Genomic DNA, 11,443 nt, shown 5'->3' on the forward strand with positions numbered 1-11,443 from the left:
GATTATAAAGGCTTCTAAAAAACATGTTGTCGCAATTAAAGTGAATTATTGATTAACTCAGTTTGCTGGGATTTGATGGGAAAGCCACAAAGCCTAACCTCTGCCCATACCAGACACCATTTCCAAAAGACTTCAACTTGGTGTTAATGTTGTCTGTTCAGGAGAAATGTTTAAAATAGATTAGTCACTGGGAGGTTCTCTGCTGCTTCCTCACAGATGATCAGATCGAAAAGTGTATTGCTGCTGCCTGAGTTACTGGTTGAACACACTTATTGTGACTTCCCTGTGAAACACCATAACCTTCTAGCTGTTATACTTCCATTGATTGTAATATGTGACCCCTTTTGAAAGGATTACCACAATAAAACTGAAAAGTTACCTAACAAACTAAATTAGCATTTCTGAAGGCAATGATACCTCTCCTGTGTCCTTTTGGTAGACAAGGTCCACATATACTGAAACATATTGCAATTGCATGCTTCCTGTTCAGGGATACTGGGAAATGGATGGAGGCAGAGTGAGCCCCTTAAGCTTCAATCCCATTCTCAGCTAATATCTTCTTTCCTGTAGATCGATCAGCAATGGGGTGAGGTAAGCATGGTGGCACAGTTGGGAAAAGATAGTGATGAGGACAATAGGGACACAACTATCTCATGCAAACAACAATGATGGGGAACAAAGGAGAACGAGGATGAAGGAGTGAGAGTGGAGATCAACTTGGATCCGAAACTATCCATCAGCACTGCTCAAACTTCTTTTCCCATTATTCTCTGTTCCTTCTCCAGCTCAAACTCCTTGCTCAATTCAGATTATTTCACCTGAGGGAATTAGAAAAGGCTGGTAAGGAAGTGACATCAGGTGATTCACACAACACATGGCAGCCTGAAGAGTGGGGATTCAACGAGGATGTGCCAACCTCCTACTGGCTGCCGAGGAGAGGGCTGCTGCCCAGAACTTCAAAGAGTTATGTGAAACAAAACACTGGACTGCACTCTACGATATCATTTTCAGTAACATGAGGGAAATTTTTTTCTTTGTTGCACGAATAGAGGCACAGGCCAGAGCTTTGGTAACAATGGGAATGGGAGACAAATGCTGGCCTACCCAATGACACCTATGTCGTGTGAACAAATTTAAAATGGTAAGAACTAAACAGTGTCCTAGCTTTTCATGATAACTACCTATTGCTAGTCCTATCATCCAATAATGTAATGTGTGCCACCTAGAAGGGATGAAGATAGTGTAAATACAAATCAAACTTTTCCTGTCATGCAGATTTGGCACAATGCTGCTCTATGTCAGATTCTTTAAAAACGGTTGAAACAAAACTAACAAATGATGTTTTATTTTGACATATACATAGAAAAAAAGTTGAACAACACGTTGCAATCAAAAATATAACAAAATATTTTTAAAATATATACAGTAAAGAATTAAACATCTTTGTTTGACACATTGTAGTCTATGTCACATGTCTCCCTCAGACTAATCGTCTTTTCTTTTCGGGGGTCCTAGACTTCCTCCTTGTTAATGCAAAACAAAGTGCTTCTGATTGCTGCACTGTAGAAGATCCTAGACTCTGGGGCTGAGGAGGGTGTATGGGAGAGTGGCCTTCTGAACTTGTTTTGTGGATTGGTTGTTCGAGCATGGACCTCATGAGCCTTGGTGGCTCAAGGGATGTGTGGGAGAAATGCCGCTGCAAGGACAGATGCATCTCTGAGATGTTTTGTGCCATTTCCTGGGTGTGAAGGAGTAACTGCTGGTTTTGCAGCACCAATTCTCTGGTGTTCTCAGCCACTCCCTTTGTCTGCTGGGCCACCTGATGGGTATGCTCAGCTACTAAGTGAGTTTCATGAGCTAACTCCCGGGTTGCCTGTATGAGATCCCGCATAAGGGGCTGGAATTCTACCCAAAAATCTCTCAAGAGTACAGTCTGCTGGTTTTGAGATTCAAGCAGTTGCCTTTCAAATTCATTCACTAATTTGGCATTGGGCGGTGGGCATGCATCCCTGTGAGAAACGTATGTCTCTGATAGTGAGGGTGGCATATTAGGGTTAGTTGGAGATTCTGAGGATGGTGTCCAACTTCTTGCTCCATCCTCATTGCAAATGAGTTGTTCTCTCGATGGACCAGCTTCCTCTGCATAGGATCCTCCTTCTTCCTTTACTGGAAAAAATATAATTAGAGGTTACTGTATTAAATCACAAGAACCGACAAACACTGTTTTCCATCAGTAAGGTCCCTATAATGTGTTTTAAAACTTCAAACCTACTAATCATTTTAAATGGTATTAAAATTTGAATTATATTGCATTATGGGCAGTTTTGAGCTGACTTGATGAATTGAACAGCACGCTCCAAATTATTTACAGAAATTACTGAGTTGGCCATCAGTGAAATGTCTGTAGCAGCAATTCAAATAAAAATACACACTTTCTTGGCCTCAGGTGCAACTGGCAACACATTATACCATTGCAATCTTTTTTTAATATAAACAATGGAAAATATTGAGCAAGATCAACAGTCCACAGCAACACTGTCCTTTTAAAGGTTATAAACAAATTAGTCAGTTAAACAACCTTTTGTTCAAACAGTATACATTCTGAAACATTATCATTGTGGTATTTTCCAAGATGATGACACCAGGTATCTTCTGGAATTTGCAACCTCTACCAACTGCCTAAGGGTTGTTTGGAATAAGTTACTGACACCAATTCTCCTTTTTCTTTGCTTTATCTTGAGCCTATCTGGCAATTAGTGAAGAGTATCTACAAGAGAGGTACTGTTCTTAGATAATAAGAAGGTTTATTGCCTAATTATGAGGACCACTGAGAGCTGTTACACCTATATCTTGTCCCTGTCTCAACCATCAGTTGAATGGGTGGGACTGGTGTAATATGAATGTTAACCCCTTATCACGACCATTATCTTCTGCAACAATGTAACCGATTTTTTGGTACAATGGTTTACGAAATGTAAAAGTGAACATATATCAATTCCTTTGAACCATCAAAAAAATTCACCTTCCAAGTCACTGCAAAAGACAATTAGGATGAATAAAGCACGTCAGTAGCAAGGAAAAATGCAGAACATATTTAATAGTGGAACAAGTATGAATATACTATTTTGTCAGGGGAAAAATGCGCCAATCACCCCAAAAATAGAAAATGACATGTACCCTCCATTTTGTTCAAAAAGACGTGAAACTTCCCAAAAAGAAACAAAAGAAGCAGGATTCCTTCATTTTGAATCCTGAAATAAGGAAGGGTATAATAACACTACTAAGAAATGTATTTAAAAGTTTCCACAACTTTTTAAACATTTAAAAGAATTGTAAAAGCTTTATTAGGAGAATATTGCCACACCATTTAAAAATACTTGACCTTTTCAAGAAAATAAAATTTAAAAGCTAGAACAGTAAATCACTGTAGAATACCCAGTAAATACAATTTCAAGCTTTATTAGAGGAATTTGATACAGTTCAACTGTGAAATTGAAATAACAAAGACTGGTGAAAAATGACACACATCACTAGCAAAGTTTACAGTGATTCAAATAAACTGTATTCCTAAATATAAGAAGGCAAGCAGATAGAATATTTAATTATAAACAAATATTGCATACCTTTAAAGTCAGAATATTTGTCAATCCATTAAAGGAGAAATTAAAAAATAACATTTCCTAGCAAATTCAAAATCAGAGAGCTCCTAGTAAAACCCAAGATTGGAATTTTTGGAGGATACAGTTCCTAAAATAAAGAATTTTTTAGATTAGAATCAATCTAAACATCATGGCATAGACAGAGAACACAGGGGGCTAACACCTTCAACATATTGTCTAGCTAACACCATTGTTAACAGCTAACCCGAGAATGCAACTTTTTAAAAAAAGATTTTGTGATTTACACATGAAAGAAGTGAAACTATCAATGTATTCTAACAGATGAAAGGCTTAACTGACAATCAATTTTTCAATGTATAATTTCAGTTACATCACACTGTAAATTTTTGCTATAAATTCTGTGTTAGGATTAAGCCCTCCACTATCACCTGATGAAGGAGCGTCGCTCTGAAAGCTAGTGTGCTTCCAATTAAACCTGTTGGACTATAATCTGGTGTTGTGTGATTTTTAACTAAGATAAAGAACTGCTTCAAAGCTGAACACTAACTCCGAAGCAGAACAAGTTACTACACCACTATATTTAATAGGTCCTACAGTTGATGATGTAATAAATCACCAGAAGATTTGATTATGTTATAAAAACTTTGACAATACTTTTACTTGAGAACAAATACAATTTTTCAACAGGCAAGATGGATTTCAGAGACAATTTCATGAGTGACCACTCCAAGTTAGTTGAAACCTGTGTACATGGAACCTTGCAGACCAAGTTCATAAAGGTCACAATTCCTGGAGGAACACTTGGTCAGTCTTTGTCAGACAGATTACAGACCAAAGGAGATCTAACTGTGCAAACCACACAGAGACTATGAAGCAGACACGAGGGAAAATCACAGAAAACTCCTCACAGGAAAAAAACAACCTCGCCACATAAGAAGAACAGAACCTATTAACATCACACACACACTCTAAACAGATATATGACAAGTCAACAAAAAAAATAAGCATGAGATCAAATGCTTCGAGTCAGTGTTAGTGTGGTGGGACATAAAACGCCTGACAGGGTAAAAGCAGTGTTCAGCTGTGACAAAGTGTATTGCATCTGTTAAAAAAAGGGTAACTTCCAAAAGATGAGTAGGGTCTGAAACAAGTTCCAGAACAGTGGACGTACTAACATAAAGATCTTAATACACTAGATCAGCCATCTCCATTAAAAGAGAAACCCTCATGTGAAGATATAACTCCATTGGAATAGGTACTCAAAGCATTCCTATAGCATACAGAAGATCCACCATTATCAAAAAGACTGAATTTATTTATGTCACTGGATATCGTACTCAATTTAAGCTTGATACAGGGGTAAGTATGACTGGATTATTCAAACAAATGCTAAGGCTTTAAAAAAAGTTATAACCTGCAATTAATCTTACAACATAAAGGATGTCAGATAGTAGAGAATGCATCAATCATTGAAAGTAAGGAAACCAGACTATTGAGCAAGAAAGCATACTGTGTCTTCAATCTTCTTCAAAACCTACATCACCATAAGGAGAAAAGTTTCTTTGAGACAGACTATCAAAAATTGCTCACAGAATCAGGCAAACTCAGTAATGAATACAACATATTGTTAAGGAAAGATTCTTCGTTATTCTTCTAAAGATTCTTAATAAATCAAGTTGAGAAACAACTTCAGGAAATGACAAAAAGTGACCAAACCAAATGAATAGTGCTTGGGCATGTTTGCTGTTGTCAACGGCTGCTGCTCTTGAATGTCTCTACCTACCTTTATCTTCCGGTGATTTAACATAATCAGCTATAGAACCTATTAAATTTAGTAGTGCAGTAACTTAAAAGTCATATAGATGTACAGCACAGAAACAGACTCTTCAGTCCAACTCGTCCATGCCTACCAGATATCCTAAACTAATCTAGTCCCCTTTGCCAGCACTTTGCCCATATCTCTCGAAACCCTTCCTATTCATATACCCATCATTTGTACCGCTTCTGATTTAGTATTCAGCTTTGAAGCAGTTCTTTATCTTTGGAACTGTTTCCTCCATAAAGACAAGCCTTGCATTTTGTTAGGACCACTCTGATTTTAAATCTGTGAGGAAGTATTATCTTTCAATTTCTGTTTCATGGATTGATCAATATTTTAACTTTAAAGTTGATGTTATCTCCTTCAACCACTCACACTTCAAACAGAATCTAATGCGCAACAGTTTGGGATGAGCTGAGGATGATATAGGGCACTACAATAATGTAAGAACAACATGGGGAGAGGATAGACTTTCCACTTTTAAATCAATATTACCACATCTATATGATATTTGAATTAATTTGGCACCCCAATCAAATTAAAACATTCCATATAAGTTCACTATACTTTAGAAGTGTGATTTATGTAAAAGTAGCAGTTGCTTTGTGCCAGATATCCCAATAATGAGATAAATGACAGTGATACTAATTTGAATATCGATTAAAAATGTGCCAAGGATCTTGACCATCCAAATGAACTGTCAAGATGATGGTTTAACATTTCATCAAAAGATAGCAGCTCTCGGAGTGTAGCAGTGCCTCAGTATTACACTGGAAAGCTGGCTGGGAACTGTGTGACCAAGTCCTGATATGGTAGTTGCATGCCAAATCTTTTTTTACAGAAGCACATTAAGACTGGCAATCCAGTAACAGAAACTAAGATCATCAATTGACTCCACAGCATGCTCCATATCTGAACTGATCCTGCTGCGCCTAATTCTGATGTACACAATGAATCCGTATGAACAGTAATCTCATTTAGATATGGATTCAGCTCTGCATATATCAAAGTAAAACAACAGGAGAGGTACTGGTGCATTGGGTCAGTGTAGAGTGAAATCATGAGTCAAATCCAGATAACCTGAAACTCCGACTGTGATAAAGTTGTCAGCCATTCTCACAGCAGAATAAGAAATCTAATAATTTCAGACTGGTAGTTTCACGTTAATCAAATCTGTGTACACATGGTAATATAACCATGTGATCCTAACCATCTGATCCAAGCAGGGTGGCTCTACCAGCTGCGGCAGAGAACATTCCCAACTCTGCAGGCAATAGGAATCACACTGGCAAAGAGCCAGGGCCATAGCAATACAGCTGCAGTGATGGATAGCTGGGCCAATTCAAGTCATGGCATTATGGTGAGGGTGTGGAGTTAGACCCTGATAAATGCCCACCTGCCAGTATTCCAGAGCTGAAGCAGTAAAAGCTGTCGAAAGATTCTAGGACGTGAGATTGCAGCAGGAAAACCCAGATAGAAGTCTTAGCTACATTGAGGAGATGGCAGGTTGTATTGCCCTTGTCTTAAAATTGCACACTAAGCAACAAAAGAAGACTTTTACCACTGCTAACTCCCCAATATTTTTCAGTGCCGTTTAATGCACAAGTCCAGGCTGTAGTAAGATATTGACAAATTGAAAAATAAATATGTTTTTCACATATTTACTATATCTGTATATTTCCATTCTTGTTTTTTTTGACATTATGTACATTTATAGACAAACCCAGGTTATATAGTGGCTTCCTCAGCTATCTCAAAGCTCTACTTAAACATGAAATTGTGGGAGAGCCCTCTGCAATTTGATTTTTCATTTCCCAAGCCTATGTTTTATTCCACCCGAGATGGATGTGCTGGGAGTGTCTCCATCCTCATAATTATAAGGATCACATGAAAAGTCCCAATTCAAGGGAAATTCATGATCCAAGTATAGTGTTGCGCTCACTGAGAAAACAAAACAGTGACTTGAGGTGCATTTAGGACACACCCCTGTCTGTGTCAATGGTGCTGAGATGGAGGTGGTCAAGGGCTTCAAGTTCCTGGGAGTAAATATCAGCAACAATCTGTCCTGGTCCATCCACATTGATGCTACAGTCAAGTAAGCACACCACCGCTTCTATTTCCTCAGAAGGCTAAGGGAATTCAGTAAGTGCACAATGACTCTTACGCCCATCTTAGAAAGCAATCTAACTAGATATACAAAGTTAAAAATCACACAACACTAGCTTATAGTCCAACAGGTTTATTTGGAAGTACTAATTTTCGGAACACTCCAAACAAATCTGTTGCACTCTAACCTGGTGTTGTGTGATTTAAATTAACTGTGTCCACCCCAGTCCAACACCAGCACCTCCAAATCATTTTGGATGTATCACAGTTTGACAAGGCATCTGCTCTGCCTAAGACCGCTGCCTCGGGAAAGCAGCCAACATAATCAAAGTTCCCCCCCCACCCCGGTTATACTTTTTTCTGTCCCTCTCCATCGGGTAAAAGATACAAAACTTTGAATATGCGCAACAACAGATTTGGCTGTTATCAGACTTCTGAACAGAACTCTCATATATCATAGTTGATCTTCCTCTGCACCTTCTCAAAGGACAGTATGGTGGCTCAGCGATTAGCTGGGACCCAGGTTTGATTCTACCCTTGGTACCCTTGGGTGACATTTTCACCGTGTCCATGCTCTCTGGTTTCCTCCCACAGTCCAAAGATGTGCAAGTTAGATGGATTGGTCACGCTAAATTACCCACAGTGTCCAGAGATGTGTAGGTTAGGTGGATTAGCCATGGGAAATGCAAGGTTACAGGGATAGGGCATCAGAGTGGATCTGGGTGGGATGCTCTTCAGAGCGTTGGTGTGGACTTAATGGGCTGAATGGCCTGCTTCCACACTCTAGGGTTTCCATGATTCTCTGTAGCTGTAAAAATATATTCTGCATTCTGTTCTATTACCCTGATATACTTATGTAAAGTCTGATTTGTCTGGTTATCAGACAAAACAAAACCTTTCACTGTATTTCGGTACTTGTGACAAAAATAAATCAAATCAAAAATCATAAAATACAGCCTTGGTGAAGAATGCCAAGATCAGGTTCAAAACAAACTGCTGACAACTGAACTCATTCAGGAGCCATTCAGATGTCTGTTATGCAAATTGAGATCACTCACATCCAAACAGTAGGCCTTACTCCCCTCAGATTAGGATGAAAGCCTACTGTTTGGACAGAGGGGAGTGAGCTTTTAGACTGCACCAAATCACACTAAATCTGATTGGGCTACAGTTGAAAAATTTACAGGCAGTCGTATGGGCAGCATGGTGGCTTTGGTTAGCACTGCTGCCTCACAGCATCAAGGGCCCGGGTTCGATTTCAGCCTTGGGTGACCATCTGTGGAGTTTGCACATTCTCCCCATGTCTGCGTGGGTTTCCTCTGGGTGCTCCAGTTTCCTCTCACAATCCAAAGGTGTGTAGGTTAGGTGAATTGGCTATGCTAAATTGCCCAAAGTATTCAGGGATGTGTAAGCTAGGTGCATTAGTCAGGGGTAAATATAGAGTAATGGGTTTGGGTGGGAGACTCTTCGGAGAGTCAGTGTAGAGCCGAAGAGCCTGTTTCCACTCTGTAGGAATTCTAAAAAAAAGGGGAAAAGATGTTTCTTCCAATTGCACTGTAAATTCTGATCTCAACAAGAAGCCAATGACCAAGAAACTGAAAGGACAAAAGAATCAGGAAATGGATCCATTTACTACAGCTTGACTGGACTGGGCCAAGCTCTTACTCCAGTAAACAAGAGGTTAAAGAGGCATGATTACTTTTCATATTATGTCTGGAAATACCTGACAGAAGTAGTTCATTTTAACTGAATGTGTTGTTTTTTAACCTGTCATTCCAGGTGTGAATATGGATTCTGAGCCCTTATGCATTTTATCATGCCAGTTGGCGTGGGAATATATTTTTTAGTTTTATGTTTTTCATTATTTAAACAGTCAATTCATATCTGAACTTTGGCACATACAAGTACAACATACAAAAGGGTCATTTGGCCCAGCCAATACATGAATGTCTAGACCATGAATTCAGAAAAAAACTTTTATTTGTATGAAGCATCTCAATGAACTCAGGACATCCCAAAGCACTTTACAGATAGTGAATTACTTCCTGAAGTGTAGTCATTACTGTAACGTGGAAAAAGGAATTGCACATTTCATAACTATCTCCTGGTGAGTTTTCTTACACAAAAAGTAACTTAACAGTCCCAATGGACTTGCATTTTGTTTTGTTTATTCTTGAGATATGGGCATCGTTGTCTCGGCTACCATTTATTGCCCATCCCTTACTGCCTTGGGCGAGGTGTTGGTGGTCTGCCTTCTGGAACAGTTGCTGTCCATGGTATGTGGGGACACAGTGCTGTTATAGAATCAGAGAATTCCTGCAGGGCAGAAAGAGCCCATCGGCTCATCGAATCTGCACCACACGGAGAGAACTTCCATTCCTTTCTTGAGATGTTGGAGTGGTCTGATACAACTGAATGGCTTAGGCTGCCAGAGTCAGCCCAGATAAGGTGGCAGATTTCCTAACCTTAAGGACATTGCTAAACCAGATGTGTTTTACAACAATTGACAGTGGCTTTTCTGATGACTACCTGGCAGGCTTTTAATCCAGGTTCTATTGAATTCAAATTTCACCATCATCTGGTGCGATTCAAATCAATATCTCCAGAACAGTAGCCTGGGGTTCTGTTTTATGAATCTGATGATATTTAGCAATGATGCAGAGGTAGTGTCCATACCTCTGAGCTAGGAGGTCTGATTCAAATTCCACTTGCTCCAGAGGTGCTTAAAAACATCTCTGAACAGGTTGGTTAGAAAATATCCATCAGTACCTCCCAAAGTGAAGCAAAATATTATTTCAAATGATAATTTAATCTCTCTATAATGTCCATTAGTTACAAACAGAATGAAAATTAAATGATATTTAGAAGCATGACGAATTCATTGAAGGGAAACACTTACTTGCCCTCCAGTAAGGAAAGTCCGCAGGATCCAGTCCACCCATCCAAAGTATAGACTGAGGATGCATGACCTGATGGACCCTCCATTCCTCTGGGATTAGATCTTCTGCTCCAGAGGGTTCTACTTGAATTTGACGTGCCTCTCGTGCCAAATGGGCAACTTCTTTAGTGCGCCGCATAAGGTCATCCCAACGGGTCTTGATGGCCTTTACAGACCGTTTGACCTGTGAGACTGCGTTGACCTTGGCAGTGATATCTTGCCATATCTTGTCACGCTCTCCCTGTGACAGTCTGTGGGCACGACTGAAAAGTTGATCCTTATGCGCAGTCACCTCCGCAATCAATACTTCCAGCTCATCTGAGCTGAATTTGGGCAATCTCTGTCTCCTCTGCTGCTGTTCTGCCATTTTGCTGAAATCTGCAAACTCCTTGCACCACGTGGCTAACTCCCAACAGAATATTCATTTGCATGTTGTCAACATGCCTAAAAGCTTATTTTGCAGAATCCACAGTCCTAATACCTCTTTATCAATTATGCATAAAGTTCATGAATCAATGGACGTTCTGCAACACAGCAACTTCGTTTGCGGAAAACTTCTACAACATCTGCTATATCTGCGTGCAGAATGAAAGGAAGGAGTTTGGTGAGTAGGCGGGGGTCGATAGAAATTTACAGTAGGAGTTGTGCCAGCTTGCAGCACTCTGCTTGCATATGTTTGCTTTGCAAAGTTGTTTTTTTGCTGAGATGCCGGTGCCTTTGCTGCAATTCCAGCGCCATCTAGCGGACAGAGTGTTTGCACCTGCGCATTCACTCTTCTTGGTATAAGTGTGCCTGGGTGTCAGTCTGCGTCGGCGCACGCCCGAGCCCGGTGAATCATTGTGCGTCTGAGCACGCCCAAACCCGGTGAATCGTTCTGCGTCTGCGCACACCCGGGCCCGGTGGGTTATGCTACATCTGCGCACACCCGTGCTGTTTAGGTCATTCTGCGTCTGCGTAAAC

General features: G+C 39.9%; 1 protein-coding gene across 1 annotated transcript; it reads right to left on the bottom strand.

Moving 5' to 3' along the window:
- Window positions 1-1,339: 1,339 nt before the first annotated feature.
- Window positions 1,340-11,419, bottom strand: LOC122560412 (uncharacterized). Its single transcript, XM_043711051.2, has 2 exons — window positions 10,445-11,419; window positions 1,340-2,166 (listed from the first exon to the last, which is right to left on the bottom strand). The coding sequence occupies exons 1-2, from the start codon at window positions 10,848-10,850 to the stop codon at window positions 1,481-1,483; spliced, it is 1,092 nt and encodes a 363-aa protein (XP_043566986.1). The 5' UTR covers window positions 10,851-11,419; the 3' UTR covers window positions 1,340-1,480.
- Between the last annotated feature and the right edge of the window lie 24 nt (window positions 11,420-11,443).

The sequence above is a fragment of the Chiloscyllium plagiosum genome, unplaced genomic scaffold, assembly GCF_037043375.1.
Source record: "Chiloscyllium plagiosum isolate Xiang-an unplaced genomic scaffold, Cpla_swu_hap1 HiC_scaffold_2, whole genome shotgun sequence".
Lineage (NCBI taxonomy): Eukaryota > Metazoa > Chordata > Chondrichthyes > Orectolobiformes > Hemiscylliidae > Chiloscyllium > Chiloscyllium plagiosum.